We start from the raw sequence: 27,835 nt of genomic DNA, 5'->3' as shown, positions 1-27,835 counted from the left end.
GCCACAGCCACAGCCACAGCAATTCAGGATCCAAGCCCCATCTGCAACCTATACCACAGCTCGCAGCATCACCAGATCCTTAACACACTGAGCAAGGCCAGGGATCAAACCCGCATCCTCATGGATCCTAGTTGGGTTCATTAACCACTGAGCCATAAAGGGAACTCCCTTCTTTATTTTCTTTCTTTCTTTCTTTCTTTTTTTACGTAGTATTTGCCTTCAAAAATCTCACAATCTTATTGAGAAGGCAAGAAATTAAATAACTAGAAGAAACGTAGTATAATGGTTAAGAACTTGGTTTGGAATCAAACCTACATTCAAATCCCAGCTCTACCACTTACTGGCTGAGTGAATCTAGACAAGTCACTTAAAATAAGTGTGTAAGTCTGAATGGCCATCATTCATAAGTCTACAAATAACAAATGCTGGAGAGGGTGTGGAGAAAAGGGAACCCTCCTGCACTGTTGGTGGGAATGTAAGCTTGTACAACCACTATGGAGAACAGTATGGAGGTACCTTAGAAAACTCTACATAGAACTACCATATGACCCAGCAACCTCACTCTTGGGCATATATCTGAACAAAACTTTCCTTGAAAAAGACACATGCACCTGCATGTTCACTGCAGCACTATTCACAATAGCCAAGACATGGAAACAACCCAAATGTCCATCGACAGATGATTGGATTGAGAAGATGTGGCATATATTCACAATGGAATACTACTCGGCCATAATAAAAGAACAAAATAATGCCATTTGCAGCAACATGGATGCACCTAGAGACTCTCATTCTGAGTGAAGTCAGAAAGAGAAAGACGGAGTTCCCGTCGTGGCGCAGTGGTTAACGAATCCGACTAGGAACCATGAGGTTGCGGGTTCGGTCCCTGCCCTTGCTCAGTGGGTTAACGATCCGGCGTTTCCGTGAACTGTGGTGTAGGTTGCAGACGCGGCTCGGATCCCGCGTTGCTGTGGCTCTGGCGTAGGCCAATGGCTACAGCTCTGATTGGACCCCTAGCCTGGGAACCTCCATATGCCGCGGGAGCGGCCCAAGAACCAAGAGATAGCAACAATAACAACAACAAAAAGACAAAAGACAAAAAAAAAAAAAAAAAAAGAAAGAAAGAGAAAGACAAATACCATATCATATGATACTACTTATACCTGGAATCTAACATATGGCACAAATGAACCTTTCCACAGAAAAGTAAACCATGGACAGGGAGAACAGATTTGTGGTTGCCAAGGGGGAGGGGGAAGGAGTGGGATGGACCGGAAGCTTGGGGTTAATAGATGCAAACTATTGCCTTTGGAATGGCTAAGCAATGAGATCCTGCTGTGTAGCACTAGGAACCATATCTAGTCCCTTATGATGGAGCATGATAATGTGAGAAAAAAGAATGTATACATGTATGTGTGACTGGGTCACCTTGCGGTACAGTAGAAATTTGACACAACACTATAAACCAGCTGTAATGGAAAAAATAAAAACGATTATAAAATTAAAAAAAGAAAAAAAATGTGTGTCAGTCTCCTCAACCGTGGGGCTAATAAGAGTACAAATGAAAAGGGTTGTTAAGAGAATTTAATGAGGTAAGGCCATATAAAGTGATCGACATAGTGCCTAAGACATAGTAAGGACTCCATACATGATAACTACTATAACCCTTAATAAACCAAGGTAAATAAATATCACATTATTACTCATAACAAGAAATGAAGCTTTTAAAAACACTCATGAGGAATTCCCGTCGTGGTGCAGTGGTTAACGAATCCGACTAGGAACCATGAGGTTGCGGGTTCGGTCCCTGGCCTTGATCAGTGGGTTAACAATCCGGCGTTGCCGTGAGCTGTGGTGTAGGTTGCAGACGCGGCTCGGATCCCACGTTGCTGTGGCTCTGGCGCAGGCCGGCGGCTACAGCTCCGATTCGACCCCTAGCCTGGGAACCTCCATATGCCGCAGGAGCGGCCCAAGAAATAGCAAAAAGACAAAAAAAAAAAAAAAAACCACTCATGAGATGACATACATCTGAATTTATCACTTGATTACAACCCACAAGGAACAGATAAAAAGTCGTCTAATGGCTGGAAAGGAAAATTCACAGAAAGGTATTCTCAAAGGAAATTATAAAATATTTTAAACTGGACAAAAATTAAAATACAGCATACCAAAATGTGTGAGATGCTTCTAACATTAAATTATTTTATGAGGAAAAAAAGTGTGGTCTCAAAGCAGTAACTCAAGATTTCACCTTAAGAATCCAGCAAAGGCAAAGCAAAATAAAGCCAAAGGAAGCAGAAGGAACGAAATAACAAACAGCAGAAATCAATGAAAGTAAAAACAAAAACAAGAGAATAAAATCAATGAAACCAAAAGCTTGCCTTTGAAATAGATGATAGAATTGATAAACCTCTAGGCAGAATGACATGGATAAAAAGAAAGAGTGCGGAGTTCCCGTCGTGGCGCAGTGGTTAACGAATCCGACTAGGAACCATGAGGTTGCGGGTTCAATCCCTGCCCTTGCTCAGTGGGTTAACGATCCGGCGTTGCCGTGAGCTGTGGTGTAGGTTGCAGACACGGCTCGGATCCCGCGTTGCTGTGACTCTGGCATAGGCCAGTGGCTGCAGCTCCGATTCGACCCCTAGCCTGGGAACCTCCACATGCCGTGACAGCAGCCCAAAGAAATAGCAAAAAGACAAAATAAATAAATAAATAAATAAATAAATAAATAAAAAAGAAAGAGTACACGTTATCAGGACGGAAAGAAGGGATATCACTATAGACTCCCAGGAATTAAAAGGATAATAAGGATAATTTGACAACTTAGATAAAATAGAGAATTTCCTCTCAAACCATAAACTACCAAAACTCACCAAAGATGAAATATAGTTTCATCTGAATAGTCCCATTTAAAAAACTGAATACATATAAAATGCAATATTATTCAGCCACAAAAAAGGAAATTTTGCCATTTGTAACAACATGGATGGACCTGGAGGGCATCATGCTAAGTGAAATGAGTCAGACAGAAACGGCAAATTCCACGTGGTCTCACTTATATGCAGAATCTAAAAAACAGACTCAGAGACAAGATGGTGAAATAGAAGGACTTAAGCTCACCTCCTCTCCAAAATTACAAAATTTACAAAAGTACAACTAACTGCTTAACCACCATGAACAAAATAGACTGGAACCAAACTCATAGGTCTGGAGAACAACAGACTAGTGGCTGCCAGAAGCAGGGAGTAGGGGTAAAAATGTTGAAGGTGGCCAAAAGGTACAAACTTCCAGGTATAAAATAAATAAGTCATGGTGGTGTCAAGCATGGTGACTATAGTTAAAAATATTATATTTGAAAGTTACTGCAAGGGCTGATCTTAAAAGTTTTGCATCACAAGAAAACAAAATCAAGAAAAAAATCTGCAACTATGTGTGGCGATGGATGTTAATCAGGCGTATCGTGGTGATCATTTCATAATATATATAAATATCAAATCAATTATGTTGTATACTGGAAACTCACAATCTTATATGTTAATTATACTTTGATTTAAAAAAAATGTAGTTAAGATCCTCTAAAAGAAACTCAGATGGCTTCAGTGACCAATTCTACCAAATATTTATATCCTCTGGTCCAAATAGAACCAAAATATGCTTTTCTCAACTCATTTTATGAGGCTATTATTACCCAGATACAAAAACTAGAGAGCAGGGGGGAAGGGGAGAGGGGGAGGAGGGGAAGAAGAGGAGAAAGAGGAGGAAATCTCAAACTAAACTAATTTCCCTTATGAACACAGACACTAAAATCTCAATAAAATGTTAGCAAATCTAAAGCAGCAACATAAAAAGAACAATACTCTATGACCAAGTGGGGTTTGTCCTCATAATGAAAGAAGTTTTTTTTCTTTTCTTTTCTTTTTTTTTTTTTGTCTTTTTGACTTTTCTAGGGCCACACCTGTGGCATAAGGAGGTTCCCAGGCTAGGGGTCCAATTGGAGCTGTAGCCGCCGGCCTACACCAGTCACTGCAACTCGGGATCCAAGCCATGTCTGCGACCTACACCACAGCTCACGGCAACACCAGATCCTTAACCCACTAAGCAAGGCCAGGGATTGAACCTGCGTCCTCATGGATGCCAGTAAGGTTCGTTAACCACTGAGCAATGACGGGTACTTCCCCCCACCCCCCCCTTTTTTTTTTTCGGTCCTCATAATGAAAGGTTGATTCAATATCTGAAATTCAATTAATGAATTCCACCAAATTAACGGTGTAAAGAATAAAAAGTTGATCAGATCAACTGACACAGAAAAGGCATTTTTCAAAATCCAGTATCTTTTCATGATTAAAAAAAAAATACCAACAAACTAACAACGAGGGCGCTTCCTCAATCTGATAAAGGACATTTATAAAAAACAGTACGCCCCAAATCATACTTAAGAATGAAAGACTAAACGCTCCCCACATTAACATCAGGATTAAGACAAGTGTGCTCACTCTCAGCACTCCAATTCAACATCATACCAGCAGTCTTAGCCAGTGCAACATGGCAACAAAAATAACAGAGATTGGAAAGGAGGAAATAATACTATCTCTGTTTGCAAAGAACTGTATCTGTAGAAAATCTCAAGGAATTAACAAAAAATTTCCTAGAATTAATGCATTTTTTTTTCACTTTTTTAGGCCTGCACCTGTGGCATATATGGAAGTCAGGGGTCAAATCAGAGCTGAAGCCACTGGCCCACACCATAGCCACAGCAACACCAGATGTGAGCCGCATCTTTCACCTACACCACAGTTCATGACAACACCGGATCCTTAACCCACTGAGCAGGGCCAGGTATTGAACCTTCGTCTCTGTGGATACTAGCTGGGTTCATTACCACTGAGCCACAATGGGAATTCCTAATACATGATTTTAAGCAAGGTTGCAAAAGTGCAAGGTTGCAAAATTGCAAGGTCAACACACAAACATCACTAACATTGCTACATCATAGCAGTGTAAAACTGGAAACAAGTTTTCAAAAAGATATACTAGTTACAGTATCTCCCCCCAAACTGAAATACTTAGGTATAAGTCTACCAAAATGCGTACAGAATCTGCATGCTGAGAACCGCAAAAAGCTGATTAAAGACATCAGAGATCTAAATAAATAAAAAGAGGAGTTCTCGTTGTGACTCAGAGGTAGCGAACCCGACTAGTATCCATGAGGACATGGATTCAATCCCTGGCCTCACTCAGTGGGTTAAGGATCCAGCATTGCCGTGAGCTGTGGGGTAGGTCACAGATGCAGATCTGGGGTTGCTGTGGCTGTGGTGTAGGCCAGCAGCTGCAGCCCCAATTTGACCCCTAGCTTAGGAACTTCCATATGCTGCACGTGCAACCCTAAAAAGCAAATACATACATACGTACATACATACATAAAAAGATATATAACGTTCACGGAGTGAAAGGCTCAACATGGGAAAGATGTCAATTCTCACCCAATTATCTATAGATTTAATGCAGTTTTGATTTTAAAAAAAACACCTTAACAGTTCCCATTGTGGCTCAGCGGGAACCTAACGTAGTGTCCATGAGGATGTAGGTTCGATCCCTGGACTCACTCAGTAGATTAAGGATCCAGCGTTGTCATATGCTGCTGTGCGGGTCACAGATGCAGCTGGGATATGGTGTTGCTGTGGCTGTGGTGTAGGCCGGCAGCTACAGCTCTGATTCAACCCCTACCCTGGGAACTTTCATATGCCCCAAGTGTGACCCTAAAAAGACAAAAAACACAACAAAACAAAACAAACTTTAGCAGGATATTTTGTAGATACAGGTAATCTGACTCTAAAATGTATATGAAAGGGCAAAGAAAGTGGAATAGCTAAAATAATTTTGAAAAAGTAGAAGAAAGATGAAAGAATCACACTGCCTGATTTTAAGACTTACTATATAAAACTATAGCAATCAAAACAATGCAATACTGGCCAAGAAAAGACATTATCGATGAAACAGAACAGTTCAGAAACAGACCCATGCTGATGGAGGAATTCAATTTTTCATCCGAGGCTTTGGAGGCCAGAAGGCACTGGACTGATACATATTCCACATGCCAAACGGGGGCAGGGAGGGAGGACTTGTCAACCAAGAATCCTGGATCCAACAAAATGATACTTCAAAATCCAGAGAGAAATTAAGACATTTCCAGCAAAGCAAAAGCTGAGGGAGTGTGTTAAGATTTGATCTGCCCTGCAAGAAATGCTAACGTGCGTTCTGTGGGTTGAAATGAAAGGCCACCAGACAGTAACTTGAGGTAGTATGGAGAAATGAAGATTTCGCTAAAGGTAAATATATGGGCAATTATAAAAGCTGGTATTAGTGTAACAATACTTTGCAACTCCAATTTTTCTACATGAATTAAGAGATTAATACATTTTTAAAAATCCAATTATTAGTCTAAAAGGTAGTGTTTACTCTAACTTTGGTTTATAACTTCACATTTTGTTTTTTCCATAATTTAAGAGACTAATGCACTTAAAATGATTAAATTTGGGGGGCATACATGCATAAAGATGTAATTTTACGACATCACTAACTGAAAGGGGTGGAGATGAAACTGTAAAGCAGAGAAAGCTAATATAAATTCAATGTAAAATGTTATAACTTTAGGATGTGAAATGTAATCCCCATGATAACCCCAGAGAAAACGGTTGGAGAATACATACAGAAGGAAATGACTAGAGTATTAAATTGTTACACTACTAAAAAAAAATCAACTAAACACAAAAGAGAACAGTAATTCAGGAAATGAGTGACAACAAGTGACAAAGTATATAGAAGATAACCAGCAAAAATAATAGAAGCCCCTCCTTCTCAGTATTTACTTTAAATATAAATGGATTAAACTCTCCAGTCAAAAGACAGAGAATGGCAAATGATTTAAAAAATCATGATCTAACTATATGCTATCTACAAAAGACTCATTTTAGATCCCAAGACAGAAAGTGAAGGGATGGAAAAAGATATTCCATACAAATGTTAGCCAAGAGAGCAGAGATGGCTATACTAGTATCAGAGAAATTGGAAAACAAGAGTTTACAAAACACAAAGAACATTATTTACTAGTAAAAGGTTTGATACAGCATGAAGATATGACAATTATAAATATTTACATACCCGACAACAGACCATCAAAATACATGAAGCAAAAATTTGCCGAATTGAAGAGGGAAATTCTACAGTACTAGTTCTAAAATAACAGTTGGAGACTTTAATACTCCACTCTCCATAATAAAAAGAACAATCGAACAGAAGAAAAGCAAGAAATTAGAGGACTTAAACAACACAATAAACCAACTAGACCCAACAAACATATATAAGAACACTTTACCCAACAACAACAAAATTCACATTCTTCTGAAGTGCATGAGTGACATTTTCCAGGACAAACCATATATTAGGTAGAAAACTAAGTTTTGATAGATGTTAAAAGATAGATATTACACAAAATATCTTCTCTAACCATGAGATGAAGTTATAAATCATTAACAAAAGTACAGCTGACCCTTGACAACATGGTGGGGAGGGGACAATTAGGAGCTCCAATGCCCCAAACAGTGGAAGTTCACATATAACTTTATAGTTATAGGCCTTCCATATCCCATGTTCCATATCCACAGTATTTAACCAAACTCAGACTGTATGGCACTGGAGTATTTATTGAAAAAGCTCCATGTGTAAGTGGACCCACACATTACAAACCCATGTTGTTCATGGGTCAACTATAAAATGGGAAAACTCACAAATTTGTGAAAATTAAATACATTCTTAAACAACCAATGGATCAAAGAAGAAATCACAAGGGAAAGTAGGAAATGAAAGGCAAATCAAAATCATAAAATACTGTCACATACCATTAGAATGGCTATCATCAAAAACACAGACAATAACAAATGTTGCCAAAGGTATGAACAAATTGGACTCTTATACACTGTTGGTGAGAATGTAAAATGGTACTGCTGCAGTGTAAAACAGTAGGCCAGTTCTTCAGAAAATTAAAGACAGAATTACTATACGATCCAGCAATTCCAATTCTGGGCATGTACCCAAAAGAATTCAAAGTAACGGTTCTATGGGATGTTTGCACATCCATGTTCACAGCAACATTATTAGCAATAGCTAAATCATGGAAGCAACCCAAATGTCCATCAACAGATGAATGGATAAACAAAATATGGTATATGCATACAACAAAATACCATTCTGCTTTAGAAAAGAAATTCTGACACATGTTACAACATGGATGAACCTTGAAGACATTATGCTAGGTGAAATACACCAGTCACAAAAGAACAAATACTACATGGTTCCATTTATAAGAGGTACCTATCTAGAAGAGTCAAAATTATAAAGACAAGAGAATAGGATGATGGCTGCCAGGGGCTGGGGGTAGGAGGTCATGGGAATTACTGTTTAATGAGTACAGAGTTTCCGATTTTGCAAGGTGAATGGCGTTCTGGATATGGATGGTGGTGATAGTTGCACCACAATGTGAATGTACTTAATGCTGCTGAACTGTACACTTTTAAAAATGGCTAAGATGTTACAGTTTACGTCCGGTGCATTTTATCTTAATGAAAATAAGAAAAAAGATCTCCTAGAACTCTATACCAAAAAGTTAACATTAACTGTGTAATTTTTAAAAATTTTTAAATATATATAAGAAGCAAAACCCTGAACTCTCTCCCAGCCTCAGTTTTTATACCTATAATGTAAGAGAGCCAAGATTCTAAGCCTTTTAAACAATGCTTTTTCACTCTAATTTTTTTAACATTAAAATCTTCCAAAATACAGAAAAGTAGAAAAATAATTTAAGAACCCCAATGCCCACCATCCCACTTTAATACATTTAAACATCACTGGTTTAGTTGAAGCCCCATGTGCCCTTCCTGAATACCATTCATCTCCTCCACTCCCTAACCAGATGGAACCTTTATTCTGAAGGAGTTGGAATCCTTCCTGTTTTTATACATTATTACATTTTATATATCCATAAACCACATACATTGTTGTTTCATATTTATCCTTTTATATCAATGATAAACATGATATCAATAACATATATCAATTATATCAATATTCCAAGATCACCGATTTAACTATTTGATTATTATATCACTGATTTAACTATTGGATAGTATTATCCCATATAATAGCACCAGGCTGTAGTGGTGAGCCAAGTCCTAATCATTGGACCACCAGGGAACTCCCACTGCTGTATATTATTAAATTGTATGAGTATATTAGAAATTAGTTACACATTGTCACGTTGACTGACACCTGAGTCTACTTTTTTCCCTTCAGCCAGGAACTATATTGAGATGTGCTCTCTGTAATTTGTATTACTATAAAAACAACAGATATATTTCCATCATCCCAGAGCCTAGGGTCCTTCCACTTTGACCTTCTGTTTCCATAAGCCCATGGTCTGAGAGTGTATACATTTTGTCCACTGGGTGAGGTCCCACAGCATAAGCCTGTCATGTTGCAGGGAACGCGGTTAGGATTTTTAGCGTCTTTTAACTCACTCACCAAAAAAACATGGCAAAAACCACTGAATCTAGTGGAGGCCATACCAGTGTCTGGTGTACTGCCCTGTCCACTTTTCCCTATGTTTGAAATTTTTCATAATAAAAGGTGGAAAATAAGGAGTTCCCCTGTGATGTAGGATTAAGGATCTGTCACTACAGCAGCTCAGGTCACTGCTGTGGCACAGGTTTGATCCCTGGCCCAGGAACTTCTACCTGCTATAGGTGCAGCCAAAAAAAAAAAAAAAAAAAGGTTGGAAACTGAAAAAACAAACAAGCATAACAGGAAGGCCTGATAGCTCTGCCTGGGAGCACAAAGATAATTTCCTGGTGGCAACTGGTGATTTCCCACTTCCTTATTCTGGACCAAATGGGGCCACACCACTGCAGAGGCTCCGAAACCTTTCTTCCTGTGAATTTTAGGAAGGTGCTTAACTAATAAAAGGGGTTACTGATCCGAAAGTAGTTTTTTTCATTCTGAAATTCTACTTATCTGCATGAAAGCAATTTTCTTTCCCTGGGATCCTCATTGTAACAATGAAGTAAGTACACAGATGATGAAGCATCAAGATAAGGACAATGCTATATATTATTAACACCTACTGACTACTTGGTCTTTAGGTTTCATGCTAAGAGATTAACATGGATCATCTCTCATCTAATTGTCACTGCCAAAGAAGTAGTTACTATTCAGGGCCTTCTTTGACAAGTGAGGAGATAGCGGCTAAGACTCGAAGTCTTGCTCAGAAGGCTTAAAGGGCAGAACCACAACTATAACCTAAAGCCATCTATTTGCACTGAGCTCTTCAAGATTCCATCAAATCGCACCTATCCAACAAACCAAATGTTGAGTAACAGGGCACTGTTTAAATATATCATGTTAGGATCATTCAAATGATGAAATACAATGCAGTTATTAGAAATCACGTTTAGAAGAATATTTAATGACACAGGGTAATAAACATGACATGGTAACTTTTAATTACAAAGTAACACATATAGAATAATCCCAATTTTGTTTTCTGTCTTTTTGCCATTTCTTGGGCCGCTCCCGTGGACTATGGAGGTTCCCAGGCTAGCGGTTGAATTGGAGCTGTAGCCACTGGTCTACACCACAGCCACAACAACTCGGGATCCGAGCCGCATGTGCGACCTACACCACAGCTCACGGCAATGCCAGATCCTTAACCCACTGAGCAAGGGCAGGGATTGAACCCGCAACCTCATGGTTCCTAGTCGGATTCGTTAACCACTGCGCCACGACGGGAACTCCCCAATTCTGTTTTTAAAAAATGGGTATATACACAGAAGACTGGGAGGAAATTATACCAACATATTAACTGAAGCATTACCAGTTATTCTTCTTTATTGTTTTCTCTAATGTTAGATGTTTTCCTTATAATGAGCTTAGATGACTTTTATACCAAGAAGGAAACATCTCTACTTATTCATTACCGACTGCACAGTTCCTACATCTTACCCAAACCTTATCTATCATGCTGTACTGCTTTTCCCTCCCGGAATTACTTTTGCCCAATAATTCGCACAGTAGATGCTGAACTTGGCTTCCAAAAAGACCCGGTGGGTTGACAAAGTACAAAGAGGCCCAAAACCATCGGTCTCCATTCCTCTGCTGAGAACTGCTTTCCAGGCTTCCCCAGAAGGGAAAAGTCATCCATATCTCTAGCCTTGTTTTTATGGGGCCATAACATATATCCAAACACATGTTGAAAGCAGAACAGCCTAGGGAGGGAGAAAAACACAAAAGCAGTCCCTGTTCCAAAAACCTACAGAGGCACTTCCAGGAGAGGATCTGAAAACACTGAATCAGAAATTGTGGGCCAAGACTATAGAAGTCAAAGGTCTCAGTAGAGAACAAAATGGAATATGTACACATGGGGAGGAAGGCGGCTTCTGCTGTGTCGGGAAGGGGAGGGATAACCTGGGAACAGTCTGAAAGCTTCCGTCCTCTTCTAAGCATTAAGAATGAATACGGGGAGTTCCCATCGTGGCGCAGTGGTTAACGAATCCGACTAGGAACCATGAGGTTGCGGGTTCGGTCCCTGCCCTTGCTCAGTGGGTTGAGGAGCCGGCGTTTCTGTGTAGGTTGCAGACGCGACTCGGATCCCGCGTTGCTGTGGCTCTGGCGTAGGCCGGTGGCTACAGCTCCGATTCGACCCCTAGCCTGGGAACCTCCATATGCCGCAGGAGCAGCCCAAGAAATAGCTAAAAAAAAAAGACAAAAAAAAAAAAGAATGAATACGTACAGTTGCAAGGCAGCAACCTGGCAGTGGCTACGAGGATAGCAGACACCAGAGCAGCTTCTGCCTAAGAAAGGAACTTGCTTTCCGTGAACTGCTGCTTATTTACTATGGATTCTCTAAGTTCCTGGTCTCTTCCCCTTTGAAATCTGTAGCATTTACAAGTAGGGTTTCCTCTCCTTTGCCAAAAAGAGTCTTAATAAAGATGCTCAGGTCAGAGGTGGTCTCCCAAACACCATGAGTCCGAAGCTAAACCAAAAGGGAACCAGCCCTGAGATGAAGATGCCAAAAGGCTGCTCTTTTGGGGGTCCCAGAGCAGCTGGCCTGTTGAGCACTGGGAAAGGGGGTACAGAGATGGTAAAACCATTCTGAGATATTAAGACACAACAGGTTCAGCCTGAGCCCATCTCATGAACCCAGAAAGGGTGTAGAAAGAGTCCTGCTATTTAAAAATCTGAGAGAATAATCAATGGGATCTAGAAAAAGGGAGGGTCATGGGGCTGCTGAACTCTCCTAATATCATGTGGCCCCAAGGCCAACAGGGCAGCAAACTTGCAATGCCAAGATCACATGTCAAGCTGTCCTAATTCTGCTCACGCACCGCCATGCTTCCCTGGCCTACCCTGGCTCATACCCGGCCCTCAGTCCTCTCTCCATCCAGCAAAGCATCCTCTGCTCTCTTCAGCACAGATGAAATTTCATCTCATCTCCTTCAAAAGCCTCTCTAGACTGAGTCAGCAGATAGTCATGACCAAATAATCCTGCTTGCATCAGAGATCCACTCTTCTCCATGCGTGCATGAAAATGAGCAGATTTAAGGGTTTCAGCACGGGGGGGGGGGGGGGGGGGCGGGGGGAAATGTCCTACACTTCCTGAGGCACAAGATGTAAGCCAGTTCTGGGCCCTGAGTCTTTCTTTTTCGTCTTTTGTCTTTTTAGGGCCACACCTGCAGCATATGGAGATTCCCAGGCTAGGGGTCTAATTGGAGCTGTAGCTGCCGGCCTATGTCACAGGCACCAGCAAAGGGGGATCCAAGGCGTGCCTGTGACCTACACCACAGCTCACAGAAATGCTGAATCCTTAATCCACTGAGCAAGGCCAGGGATCGAACCTGCGTCCTCATGGATACTAGTCAGGTTCGTTAACCACTGAGCCACGACAGGAACTCCAGCCCTGCACCTGTCTTACCTGGGGAAGAAATCTCTGCCATTCCAACTGCACAGATCAGTGACTCACTCCAGAAGACCCCCCCCCCAACCCTTGCAAGCACATGCTAGGATAGCCAGGCATGTTGAGCTGTTGCCAACCCAAAGCCTGGGAAATCTGAACCGTCATTCCCTTTCCCTTCATCTCTTCCTTCAAAATAACCCTTGCTCAGAGAGAGGAGCGTCCCAAAAGGCTGGCTTCGCTAAGAGTCTCTTAGCCCCTTGTGAAACCAAGAATTCCATCCTCTTCTAAAGACAGCAGCCAGGATGCCAAAGAGCAATCTGAAAACCTAAGAGGCTGCTGGCACTCAGAGCCCTTTACGGTGGTGGGATCCATGGAGACTGGGAAGGGGGGATAGATTGTGATGCTACCAAGTGATGACGACATCCTCCTTCAGCCTGGAGAGCAGATTCCCATAGGGACCAGGAGACTCCAAACTACTCAGGGCTGCCCAAGGCCGGTCCTGGCCACGCCTACAGTTCACACTAGCCCCACCCATCAGCTGCAAGGGAAAGCTCTTAGATGTCCCCTCCATGCTTCAGATGGGAGGAGAATGCTATCAGTGGATCTTGATGTGCCAAGTCTGCTCCAAGAACAGCATGAAAACATTAGAGACCTGTTTCCCCCCACCCCTGAGGAGATGGGAGACCATGCTCGGACTGTAGGCTCAGGTCTTGTCAAAGCTGAGGGCTTAAAAAAAAAATGGACTTCCTGTTGTGGCTCACTGGGTTAAGAACCCAACTAGTATCCATGAGGATGCGGGTTCAATCCCTGGCCTTGATCAGTGGGTTAAAAATCTGGCATTGCTATGAGCTGTGGCATAGGTTGCAGATAGGGCTCAGATCCTGTGTTGCTGTGGCTGTGGCATGGGTCAGCAGCGGCAGCTCTGATTTGATCCCTACCTGGGAGCTTCCATGTGGCACAGGTGCAGCCCTAAAAATAAAAAAAAATTTAAAAGCTGAGGGCTGCCAAGGAAGGCTAGAACTGGGAAGTGGGGGTACCCTTCCCATACCATGGGGGTCCTGAGAGCAGTGCTGTTTTCAGATGCAAAAAGCCCAGGTCTCCAACTAACAAGTAAATCCTGATGGCCGAGAGCCTTGGCAAGGAGGTGCAGAAACAGCTGCCTAGGGGCTGCACCTTCTTATTCAACAAGCCCATTGTGGTTTAATAACTAAAAAGCTAGGATTTTCTAGCCTCAGGAAGAGACCAGATCATCTACAAGAAGCATCCCCAGTCACCAAGGAGGAAGAACTGGCCCGATTTTCAGCTGAATCTGATATAAACACTTGTGACAGCTGTAATGGTTCCCCCAAGCCTCGGGAGTAAGAAAATCCCCGCTCTGATGCTTATGCCAAAGTGTGACCATAAACTCTGTGGGTCTCTGCCCCTACAGGGCATGGGACGACTGTCACCAGGATCAAGTGCAGCTTTCTAGAACCACCCCCCCAACTCCAACTATGATATTCCTTTTAAATACGCTGTCCTGCTGCCCTTGAGCTTTTTAACAAAGGGCCTGTCTTATTGTACACACGTAATTTTTTGGCCCTCCACCTCTCTTTCTGTGTGCCAGATTTGATGGCTCTAAACTCAGGGTCAGCAAATCATGATCTTTTTGCTACGCTTGCATGGGAAGGGGGGCAGTTTGTGGGGTAAAATACACATAAAATAAAATTTACGACCTAAACCTTTTTTAAGTATATAGTTCAGTAGCGGGAAGTACATTCACAGTATTGTAAAACCATCACCATCATCCATCTCTCAACTTTTTCAATTGGTCCTCCTGTTTTTGAAAAGTGTTATTGGAATACAACCAAACTCATTACAGTACTGTCTGCTGCTTTCATGCTACAATAGTTATGTAGTTAAAACAGGGATCGGATAGCCTACAACGTCTGAAACCTCTACTCTCTGGCCCTTTACAGAAAAAAGGTTGCTGATCTCTGCTATAAACCAAAATATGTACTGGGTTTCTAGTTTAAAATGTGCATTTGCGGAGTTCCCGCGTGGCTCAGCGGGTTAAGGATCCAGCATTGTCATTGCTGTGACTCGGGTCACTGCTTTGGCACAGGTTCAATCCCCGGCGTAGTAGGAGCTTCTGCATGTCACAGGGGTGGCCAAAAACAAACAAAAAATAGCACTTACTTAACAGTCACTGACATAGCCTCCCCCAGCTTTCCACTAAAATACCCATGAAGATACAGAAGATGATAAAACTCTTCCACATGCCTGAAAACTTAAGACAAATGGCCATCCGGTTTTAAGAATCTGGGAGAAATCTCTATTAACAATAAAGCTAAGGCTGAAATGATGAGAAAACAATCTGCAGCCCATTCATGCAGCAGAAACCTGAAACAAGACAGGAAGACACTGAGTGCTTACACCACTGTCAGCCTCATGACTTAAAAGGAGAGAATTCAGGAGCTCCCATGGTGGCGCAGTGGTAACAAACCCGACTAGTATCCATGAGGATGCAGGTTCAATCCCTGGCCTTGCTCAGTGGGTTAAGGATCTGGCATTGCTGTGAGCGGTGGTGTAGGTTGCAGACACAGCTTGGATCTTGGTGTGGCTGTGGCTGTGGCATAGGCCGGCAGCTGCAGGTCTGATTAGACCCCTAGCCTGGGAACTTCCATGTGCTGCAGGTGCAGCCCTAAAATGACAAAAAGAAAAAAGAAAGAGACAGTTCATTTAATAACCAACGAACTGAACAGCCATTACACATCTATTAATGTAAAACATACCAAATGGCAAGGTCAAAGGAGCAAGCCCAAATAGAAGAGAATAAAATAATAAGGAATAAGATAATAAGCTACAGAGCTTCTGCTTGCAAGGGAAATGAACAACTCCAAAACTGGTCTATATCTACCCGGAGGCTCTGCCCATAAACCAAAAGGGCTGAAGTGATGGCTTTGCTGCTGTCACACTGTATTCTGGGAGTGGGAGGCTTCACAAGTAAAATTCGGGGACCAGTGCGTGTGGGAGGTCGTAGTTTTTCACCTCCTTTTATGTTCAGAGTGTCAGAGGATCTGGTAGGGGTAAGTGATTCCATATGGGCTCAGTAGAACCCACCAGATGAAGCTGCTGGACACTGGAAAATGGCCTGGAAGCTCTGTGCCTCACTGTGGCCAGGAGGAGTGGAGCTGAGAAAGGATTCGAACCAATATCAAAGACAATATGAGGATCCACGTACCCCGTGTGTTTGCCAAGGAATAAATAAATCTTCCCTCGAATACGCATAAACATGCCCAAAAGACAGCATGGTTCCTATGAAAACCTCTGGCAGCAAAAGGAAATGCTTATCATTTTGAAGACTTAGAGGAAGCACGAAAGTCTCCATTTCACGTCTGAACCAGGAGAAATATTTTTAAAAACTGCATCCTCAACGGAATACAAGAAATGGGCTCTGAAACAGGTACAGAATGCCAGTGGAATAAAACATATTGAGAAGGAAAGGCACCAAGTTGGACCGAAAAGAGAGCTCAGCAAAGCAAGGAAGAATTACAAAGAAATATTATTGTAGCAGGAGAATTAAATTTCACATTGGAGATGGCAAAGAGCAAAATCCATCAAATTCATAGTTTGGAGGCCAAATCTGGACCTCTCCCAGCCATGCAGAGGAAAAGGAAAGCTGACTTTAGAAAGCCAACGGAGGTTGTTATTAGGAAATCTATTCATGTATAACATACCAAATGGCAAGGTCAAAGGAGCAAGCCCAAATAGAAGAGAATAAGATAATAAGGAATAAGATAATTCCTTAACATTTTAAAGGAGTCTAATCTAAACCAAGCACCAATGTCAGAGTCAACAGGGAAAACACTAGAATTGTTTCCACTAAAATCAGAACCAAGGCAAGAATTCCTGCCAGTACCACTACTATTTAACTTCTTCCTGAAAATTCTAGCCTATACAATCAGGCTTGAAAAAAGTTTCACTCTTTAAAATGAGATAAAGTTATCATGTGGGAGTTGATACCATTAATTCCCAAAAATAATCCGAGTAAAGCAACTGAAAAAGTACTAGGAGAGTTAAGCACAGTGGCCAAATATAAACATATAAAATCAAAATCTGGAGTTCCTGTCATGGCACAGTGGAAACAAATCCGACTAGGAACCGTGAGGTTGTGGGTTCAATCCCTGGCCTCGCTCAGTGGGTTAAGGATCTGGCATTGCCATGAGCCGTGGTGTAGGTCACAGACGCAGCTTGGATCCTGTGTGGCTGTGGTGTAGGCTGGCAGCTACAGCTCCGATTTGACCCCTAGCCTGGGAACCTCCATAAAATGTCGCAAGTGTTGCCCTAAAAAGACAAAAAGAAAAAAAAACTCAAAATCTTTCCTATTTACCAGTAACAACTAGTTTGAAAATATAATAAATAAATGAGAGGAGTTCCCGTCGTGGCTCAGTGGTTAATGAATCTGACTAGGAACCATGAGGTTACGGGTTCCATCCCTGGCCTTGCTCAGTGGGTTAAGGATCCGGTGTTGCCGTGAGCTGTGGTGTAGGTCACAGACACAGCTCAGATCCTGCGTTGCTGTGGCTTTGGCGTAGGCCCGCGGCTACAGCTCTGATTGGACCCCTAGCCTGGAAACCTCCATATGCCACGGGTGCGGCCCTAGAAAAGGCAAAAAAAGACAAAAAAAAAAAAAAAAAAAGAGATCATAAACCACAAACTGTCCAGGAATGATGCTGATGAGAAAGATGTAGGATGCCTTTTATCCACGTCTTTTCCTGGATAGAGAGATTCGCTATCGTAGTGACATGAATGAAATTTTAGCTTTAATGTAATCCCAATAAAAAAATAATAGGACTTGGGAGGAGAGTCTGACAAAAACATTCAAAGTTCATTTGGAAGCAAAAAATGGTTCAGACTAGCTATGAAAAAAAAGAGTTAGCAATAATCTGGGAAGAATGGCAAAGAGAAATCTGGCCTGTGGTTGTTGCACATACAAGGGTATGAAATTGGTGGCAAACCCATGAGAGGCATCGATGGGATAGCAAGCCACTCCAATAAACTCTGGCGTAGGCCGGCGGAAGGAGGAAGAAATTTTCCTCTCCCCTTCTAGATTTTTCTAGCTGGTCTCAGAATTCAAGTGATGTGAGACAGACTAACAGGAGAAAATCACAAAAGTTTACTAACATGTACACATGCGAGAGACCCAGGAGAACTGAGTAACTCTCCGAAGTGGCTGAAATCGCCCCCTTAAATACCAGCTTCAGCTTCAGACAAAAGAGGATACTGGGGGTTTGGGATTTCCAAGAGAAGTCACAGGGAGATGGAAAAGCAAGTGTCAGGTAAACATATGTTTGCCGGGACAGGCAGAGACAGTAAGACACAGAGAATATTAATCTCTGGGGCCAGCCCAGCTTTCCCCACGCCTAGCCCATACCCTGCAGATATCTCTGATGATAGCTCTATGGCAAAAATAGGCCCTTTATCTAAATTCTTCAGGCAGCTAAGGAGGAGGTTTTAAAAAGAAAAGACTTCCAGAGTCCCCTGTTTCTTAAAAATGATCAACCTAAATTAATCCTGATACCAAAGAGACACATTTTGGGATGGCAAATTTTGCTCCCATATGCTATCAAATACAAGAATGTATGTACGATAAAAAAAAAAAGTAGGAGTTCCTGCTGTGGTACAACAGGATCATCGGCCACTCTGGAGCACTGGGACACAGGTTTGATCCCCAGCCCGGCACAGTGGGTTAAGGATCCTGTGTTGCCACAGCTGCAGCAGAGGTCACAACTGTGGCTAGAATCTGATCCCTGATCTGGGAACTACATATGCCATGGGACGGCCAAAAGAAGGAAAAAAAAATGTAACAGCCATAATCATAGGGAAAGAGTTAATCGACATATAGTGCTCAAATAAATGACAATCCGGCGGGGGGGGAATATGTTATATCCCTACCTCATTTTTAGATAAACTGATATCTAAATATTTATAAATATACATATATATTTTAAAAATCCTAGTCTATCTGATCTTAGAATGATAAAAGAAGAATCTTTTTTTTTTTTTTTTTTTTTTGGTCTTTTGTCCTTTTAGGGCCATACCCACGGCATATGGAGGTTCCCAGGCTAGGGGTCAAATCGGAGCTGTAGCTGCTGGCCTACACCACAGCCACAGCAACACTAGATCTGAGCCGTGTCTGTGACCTACACCACAGCTCACGGCAACGTTGGATCCTTAACCTACAGAGCGAGGCCAGGGACCGAACCAGCAACCTCATGGTTCCTAGTTGGATTTGTTTCCACTGAGCCACGACAGGAACTCTATTAAAGTCTTAAAAGCATAAAAGCACCGGGAGAAATTACCATGGTCTGAAGGTGCTTTGGAAGCCAATCTATGTGACCAATGAAAATGTAACCTATACATCCAGAGCATCATCAACGAGTTAGAAGGCAGTCTGGGGAAAACATTTACTGCAAAGGTGATAAGGGATTAATATTCTTTATATATGGACAACTCATGCAGATCAGTAAGAAGAGCAACACCTTTATATAAAAAAACTGGGCAAAGAACACAGTTACAACTCACCAACTAAAACATATAATTAGTAATAAGCATAGTATGTATATGTTTGGAATTTTCTATGAAATTTGAAGGGAAAAATAGAAGAAAAGGGCAAGGAAAAAGGACAGCTACCAGTGAGATGTGGGGGGAGCTGGGGAGTACCTGGCTATATTGCAACACAGCCCCCTTTCCTTTGCAGTAGGTTGCAAAAGGGCATCTTATTTATTAAGAATCTGAGAGGCAGGCTGGTTCATATTATGCGGCTGGCTGTCGTTCCTAAAGGTAGCTGAAACAGGTACCTTTTTTTTTTTTTAAGTTAGTAGTAAGACAGTAAGCACAGAATGGTTCCCTAAGGATTTACTGGCTTCACTCAAACGTGAATGACAAAAAGAATTCTGTGGCTTGGATGTTGAACATGGTAGATAGCTCTTCAAAGGAGAACCACTCCAAATAGGCAGCTGAATACAAAGAAAAGGGCTCAGACTCAAAGACACAAAACAACACGGCCTGCACAGACACAACACAACGGGCAATTCTGATGCGTCTACCAGAACAGCGAGGAGCCTAGAACGGGGAGGGATAAGAACACTGTCAGCCTGGAATTCTGGGAGGTGGACACACTAAAGAGCAAAAGAGCACCAGGTTGCTGAGTGGTGGGCCAGGGAGAAACCCCTTCATATCTTAGCTCCATGTTTCAGATGCATGCTTTTTGCTTAGGCGGTCAGTTCTGGCAACAGACCTAGCAAGTCACGTGTCAGCTGAGGGGCACTCAGCCAGAACACTGGGGAACCGTCATCCCCTCTTGTCATGTGCACCAGGAGAACCCTGTGGAGAATCCCGCCCCTTCCCCACCCTGAAGAGAATCGCTAGCCCCTGCCCAGTGTGGCGCATGCGGCCTGCTGGGCACACCAGAGCCCTTTCCTGCAGTGACTGGGCATGGCCCCGTGAAGCGCATGCCAGCCCCTGCTTAGCTGGGAAGCAGACAAACTCCTGTGTGGCTGGCACAGCAAAGGACTGATAGAAAAAGCAAGAGGTGGGTAGATAGCACTAGTCAATAAACCCATAGAACCCTCTGGCTTAAAGACCACAGCAGTGCCTATCTGTATACACTGAAATTTATGAGATCTTAAATAGAAGGTTCTCATGGTTTTTAAGCCTTTAAATAGTATACCCTAATAGCAGGAAATAGTCACTTCAGCAGCATAAGGCAGTGATGAAGAACTCTGGCTCTGGAGTCAGAGATACTGGATCAAATCCCATGTACATCGCTTACAAGACACTTGAGTCACTTAAACTTTCCGAGCCTGTTACATTGATCTAACTGGGGATACTATTTGTACCTCTCACATAGATTTGTTGGAAGGATTACATGTGATAATCCATGTTAAATGCTTCCCACCTTGCCTAGCCACGCAGTAAACCTGATTATAAGCATTAGCAGGAAAGGGAATGGGAATTCTGACTCAGCCACTAAGTAATCCTAATCAAAATGTAGTATCTCCTGGCCCCAAGGGCTCAATCTGCAGGGTGGATTTAATGTATTCCCTAGCTCACGTAACGTCATTTGAAGGATTAGATGAGATCATTTAAGACAAAGTACTGTGAAAACAGTAAACCAAGCTATACTAATACAGTGTGGAGTTATGATTCTAAAAGCTGTTTGGTATTTTCACACAGTGGCATAATACGAACCTGTGAAAAATGATGTTATGTTAAAAACCTGGATGAACCTCCAAGGAATTATACTAAGTTTAAAAAAAAAGAAAAGAAAAGAAAATCCCAGAGGTGAATACTGTATGATCCCATTTATATAATATTATATAATAATCTTGACACAGCAGATTTTTTTTTTTTTGTCTTTTGTCTTTTTTAGGGCCACACCCACAGCATATGGAGGTTCCCAGGCTCGGGGTCTAATCAGAGCTGTAGCTGCTGGCCTATGTCAGAGCCACAGCAATGCAGGATCCGAGCCACATCTGCAACCTACACCACAGCTCATGGCAACACTGGATCCTTAACGCACTGAGCAAGGCCAGGGATAGAACCTACGACCTCATGGTTCCTAGTTGGATTCGTTTCCCCTGTGCCATGATGGGAACTCCGAAACGGCAGATTTATAGACATGGAGAACAGATTAGTTGGCAGGGGTCAGAGATAGGGCACACAGGTGGGAGGGTAGGGATGCGGCTTCAAAGGAGCAACAGCAGAGATCCTTATAGCGACGGAACTATTCTGTATCTTGACTGTATGGTTGTGATATTGTACCACAGTTTTGCAGTAGGTTACCACTGGAGGAAACTAGCTAAAGGGCACATGGCATCTATTTTTCTCATGACTACTACTACATTATGGTATGGTATGATACGATATATGATATTTATCATATTTTATATACTTATCTCAAAATATAAAACTTTAAAAATGATGTGGGACAATGTGAGTTTGTGATCAAATGGGGGGAAACCCGTGATTATCATTAAGTGAACACTGCAGAATAGAAAACTATAGATAAAGAAGACAGAAAGTAAAGGAATAAATACAAATCTTGAAAGATTAGGAAAAAAACAGGAAAAGGAATTCAATAAAGATAAAAAGTCAAAAATTAAGTAATAAAAAATATATGTATATATACACATATATATAGTAAGGTAAAAAGGATAAATATATCCAAATCAAGGTTCAATAAAATAACCAAAATAAAATGATTACTAGTCTGACTAAAATGTAAACTGTAAGAGAGAACACAAAACCAGCTAAGATGAAGCACAAGAAAGGAAACAAGACTACAGGTGAGAAGATAGGTTCTTTTTAATTATAAAACAAGAGGATAGCACTGCTCAACTAAATTCACAGTGACATTTTTAAAATACTTTCCAACAAAATACAAATGACCAAAACTCGCCCAAAAAGATCCAAACAGATGGATTACCATATAAAAGACTGGAAAGGTGATTAAGAGCCTACCAATTCAAAAAGGCACTGAGACCTCCCATTTGAGCTTCACGGTTGAGTCTTATTTTGACCTTAAAAGTAAAAATATATATATAATTTTTAAGGCTAATTAAAGTATTCTAAGCCAGAGAAAAAAACGGAAAATTCTGCAGTTCCTTTCTACATAATCACCGTAATTTTAATCCTTAAACCTGATGAAAAGAACCCAATGAAAAATGACTGCAATCTCATTTATGAACACTGAGGCCAGGTTCTAAGTAAAAGATGGACGAACAGAATCCAGCAATGTATCAAAACAGTAATATATTATTACATTATTTCAGTAATAAGAGTAGTTCAAAGCAAGGAGATCTAATGGCATTAATTCACTGAATCAAAAACTTAAATGAAAACAATTTTTTTAAATGTTGAAAAATGAACATTTTTTTAAATGTTGAAAAATACAGAACCACTGCCTTTTAAAACTGCCTAAGTTCCCATTGTGGTGCAGCGGAAATGAATCTGACTAGGAACCATGAGGCTTCGGGTTCAATCCCTGGCCTTGCTCAGTGGGTTAAGGATCCGGTGTTGCTGTGAGCTGTGGTGTAGGCTGCAGACGTGGCTTGGATCCCAAGTTGCTGTGGCTGTGGCTGTGGCTGGCAGCTGCATCTCCAATTAGACCCCTAGCCTGGGAACCTCCATATGCTGCGGGTACAGCCCTAAAAGATAAAAACAAAATTTATCTAGATAGCTAGATATAAGAACTTTTTTTTTTTTTTTTTTTTTTTTTTTGGCTGTGCCTACAGCATGCTGAAAGTTCCAGGGCCAGGGACCAAAACTGCACCACAGCAATGACCTAAGCCACAGCAGTGACACCAGATCCTTAACCCACTGAACCACCGAGAGACTTCCATAAGAACTATTTTTAAAATTAATAAATTTTTGGAGTTCCTGCTGTGGCTCACTGGGTTGAAAATCCAACTGCAACGGCTCGGGTCACTGAAGAGGGATGGGTTTGGAGTTCCCGTCGTGGCGCAGTGGTTAACGAATCCGACTAGGAACCATGAGGTTGCGGATTCGATCCCTGCCCTTGCTCAGTGGGTTAACGATCCGGCATTGCCATGAGCTGTGGTGTAGGTTGCAGACGCGGCTCGGATCCCGCATTGCTGTGGCTCTGGCGTAGGCCGGTGGCTACAGCTCCGATTGGACGCCTAGCCTGGGAACCTCCATATGCCACGGGAGCGGCCCAAGAAATAGCAACAACAACAACAAAAGACAAAAGACCAAAAAAAAAAAAAAAAAAAAAAAAAAAAAAAAAAAAAAAGAGGGATGGGTTTGATCCCCTGCCCCGCACAGTAGGATCCGGTGTTGCTACACTTCAGCTCAGATTCAGTCCCTGGCCTGGGAACTTCCACATGCCACAGGTGCAACCCTCACAAAAAAAATTATTAAACTTTCTCTATTCAAACAGGAGGGACATAGGACTGGAAAGGAGAACAATATCCCATACATAAAAAAGCTCTTAATTCTTTAGGGAAAAAAATGTATCAAGAAAGGCATAAATAAGACAAGATCATAACAGATGGAAAGAACACCATTTCTTAGAAAAAAAAAGAGCTATATATTTTAATAAGTCAATTCTCACAAAACTAAGATATAAATTTAATTCACTTCTTTTTTTTTTTTTTTTTTTTTGCCTCTTTAGGGCTGTACCTGCAGTATATGGATAGGGGTTGAATAGGAGCTGCAGCTGCTGGCCTACTCCACAGCCACAACAACGTGGGACCCAAGCCACATTTGTGACCTACACCACAGCTCACAGCCATGCTGGATCCTTAACTCACTGAGCAAGGCCAGGGATCGAACACACGTCCGCATGGATACCAGTCAGGTTCATTACCACTGAGCCACAACAGGAGCTCCTGCAATTCTAATTAGAATCACAATAGGATGGGGGGTTGAAGAAGTGACATTAAAATTTGTATGTAAGAAAAAATGTCAAATAGCCACGAAAAACATTTTTTAGGCAATGCAAGATAATCAATATGATTTAGGTTTACAAATAAACAAAACAAAGAAACAGAATAGAGAATTCATAAATGGTTCCTAGTATATGAAGTTTGATGATAAAGACGGTAGTTCAATTCACAGGGGAAAGTAGATTATTTAATATATTATGCTAATACCACTGGTTGTCTGTCTTTAAGAAAAGTCTTAATGAAGACTAGGAATCCAGAAGCTATAAGAAAATAATCATATTTGGATATGACAAAATGTTTAAAATTATGTGGAAAAACATACCATCGGTAAAGTCAATACATACAGACTTGGGAAAGATATCTGTCATAAAGATGATAGACAAAGGACCAATATCCAAAATATACAGAGGTCTTACAAATTAAGAAAAATATAAAACAACCCATAGGAAATAAGCAGATAAAACGAACAGATAATTCAAAGAGCAGATTCAATTGGACCAAAAACGAGAGACAAAGATAACACTGAAATCCATTAGTAGCCAAGGAAATACATCCATTAAGTCATCAAAATTATAAAAGAACCATAAGCCCTTAAGTTGGTAGGGATGTGAAAAAAAAAGAATAAACTCATATATTATATACAAAAAGGAAAAGTGAATTATAACAGCTGCTTTCTGTAAGTCAAAATGGTAACAAGTCTTTACTTCCTTTTTATATATAAACACTCGTGTGTGTGTGTATGTGTGCACATGTGTATGCGTGTGTATAAATTAAAAGCATACAGGGGCATAAGTAAAATGATGTTTAATTCAGCATTGACAGCAGCAGAAATCTGGAAAGAATGCAAACGGTCATTAACACGTGAAGGGCTATATAACACGGGAGTGGCATTCGTGAAATATTTTCCAGCCTTGATAGATTTCCATGAGATAATGTTGAGTGAAAAAAAAGATATATTCAAGTATATATAGGATTCTAGTTTTGTAAAACAATTGGTAAAAACAAAGTATTCCAAAACCCATTCGTGTTTTGGGCACATGCACATCTCTGAGCGTGGAGGAAAAAAAATGGCAGGAAGCATACTGGTTTGGTAATATATAGGAGTGATGTGAAACTATAGAGGAAAGGGCCAAACAAAACAAGGAAAAGGAGCTGGGAAGAAAAGGACCCCCCAATACACTATGTATTTTATGTGTATAAACGTATTTGGCTTAAATTTAGAAAACATACAATCAAAAAATCTAAATATGATCTCTGCTTGTTAACCACCACTCCCCAAAAAAAAACAGGAAGGCAGTAACCAAAATAATCTCTTGGTAGGATTAGGGGTGATGTTTATTTTCTTCTTTATGTGTTTCTGCATCTTCTATAATGAGAAGTTACTCTCATGATAATGAGATAAAACCAATAAACGTTACCTTTAAAATATTATACTGAAAAACTGAGCCCGTTTTGGGAAGTCAAGGGAGGAAAGCGGAGTTAAATATCCCTCGTGCTTAGGAGCTGTCCAAGTAAGAGACACATGAAATCAGGATCCATTACCCCTCATCCAGCACAAAGTTACTCACCTATGGCAAGAGACTAAGTGGCTATTCTCAGGAGCTATTTGAAGCAGAGAATGGGCTATATGTTCCTCTACCTAACACGTTAATGACTTAAGTAAATCAGAAAGCCATTTACACCACTCTCAATTATCCACGGATCTGCTGGGCTCTTTTCCGTCCCCTTCCTCTGGCTTGTGGCCATTTCACTGCTCAGAACCAGCCCGAAATGGGGGCCAGAGAAGAAGGAAAGAGACAAAATTAATTTGGATTTAGCTTCTCATTAGCAACTCTAATAAAAGGTTCGGTAAGTGAGACGGTCACAACTCCTCGTGGTTAAAATGAGAGTTCCAAGACTCTTGAGAATTTCACTTAAGCAATCTTGCCTTCAGATAAACACGATTTGCTTACAATACACTTCAATGGATTTGATGCTTGCTACTTTAAAGGAAGTCAGGACTTGTACTACTAAGGTGATATTTTTCTCTCCTCGCTTTAATTTGCACTTGAACAGTAACAACAACAACAACAGACCCATAAAACACAAGAAGAACAAAGGCCTTCAAAGTATCGTCAGTGGAGCAGTTGAACCAGGGTACAAAGATTCTCTAGAGGAGGGGAGCTGTCTGGCCCCCAGCATGCTCTCAAGGGAAACTTAAGGAGGACAGCAACCTGCCAAGGGAGCAGGCCTTGGCCAGAAACCACCACAGGATGCGTCAGGGCTTGACAAAAGCACAAAAGGCCAAATCTCCACCTACAGCATTTCCCTGTGTCATCGGGCCCTCAAAGGCTTTTGTCCCTTGGGAAGCCCAGACACAAAGCACTGGTGGTCACAGCAACGTGGTCATCCTCCTTTATTATCAAATAGACCAAACAGCTCAGCAATGGCAACAGAAGAACAACTGTCCCTTACTTGAAGATGACGATAGCTCCCGGGCATGGAGGGCAGGCCAGTAGAAAGATCTGCAACAGAAAAAAATGAAGCAGGGTTATCAAGAGAAATGCTGGACACAGTGAGATAGGGTTACTTTAATAATAACAATCAAATTCTTACACCAAAAAATGGAATATAAAAAACTTTAAAAGGCAAGCAGGCGGTTTTCCAAACATGTTGGTGTTTGCTCATGCATCTGCGAGTGCATTTATGTTCTGTGTGTGTGTGTGTGTGTGAAAGAGAGAGAGAGAGGAAGAGATAGGGAAGTGACAGAGAGGGAAAGAGATGGATGGAGAGTGAGGAAATAAGTGTTGGGGGGGTAACAGATGGGACAAGCTTCTCTTGAACCCCTTCACAGACTCTATAACACTTCCTCTTAACCTCTCGAAGATATTCAATTTTTCTACTTCAGTATGAAACAAGTAGCCAGTATGAGAAGCTCTAAACTCAGGACAAGTAAAAATAGATTCTGAGCATAGGACAAGTACACAAATGCCATCTGGTTTGCTACCCAAGGGGGAAGGTGGGTTATTCAATACCTAGCATTGCCAGATTTAGCAAACAGAAATACAGGATGCCCAGTGCAATCAGAATTTCGGATAAACAATGCACGCTTTAGGATATTCTTAATATTGCGTGGAACAGACATAAACTAAAACATTTTTCATTGTTTATCTGAAATTCAAATTTAATTAGACATCCTGAATTTTATCTGGCAACCCTATCAATATTGCCATCCTCAGGCTGCTAACCTCCTTTTAACTTTGAAGGTGGGGGCTTGGACCCTTTCAGGGGGCTCCTCAGTCTTCCTGGGCCTCTCCCATGTGTACAGGAGACATACATGTCATTGCACTTCCATTGTTTTTCTCCTGTTAACCTGTCTTTAATTGCTGGGAGGGAGCGTGTC

The 27,835-nt window shown here is 41.4% G+C and overlaps 1 protein-coding gene across 12 annotated transcripts in view; it reads right to left on the bottom strand.

Annotated features, from left to right (window-relative positions):
• Window positions 1-27,835, bottom strand: part of TMEM164 (transmembrane protein 164) — a 214,739-nt gene that overhangs the window by 115,780 nt on the left and 71,124 nt on the right. For all 12 annotated transcript variants that reach the window (XR_014835524.1, XR_014835525.1, XR_014835526.1 and 9 more), the window contains one exon: window positions 26,908-26,957. Coding sequence is in view for 9 of the 12 variants with exons in the window: in XM_085008168.1 (XP_084864294.1) it covers window positions 26,908-26,957 (50 nt within the window). In the remaining 3 variants the exon portion in view is untranslated. The remainder of the gene's footprint in view (window positions 1-26,907; window positions 26,958-27,835) is intronic.

This window comes from Sus scrofa, chromosome X (genome assembly GCF_054392235.1).
Source record: "Sus scrofa isolate SSC_HxYL_T2T_F1_AM1 chromosome X, Sscrofa_HxYL_maternal_Yorkshire_Landrace_v2.0, whole genome shotgun sequence".
NCBI classification, from domain to species: Eukaryota; Metazoa; Chordata; class Mammalia; order Artiodactyla; family Suidae; genus Sus; species Sus scrofa.
Note: the sequence above shows the minus strand (reverse complement) of the source record. Positions and strands in the feature narration are given on the sequence as shown.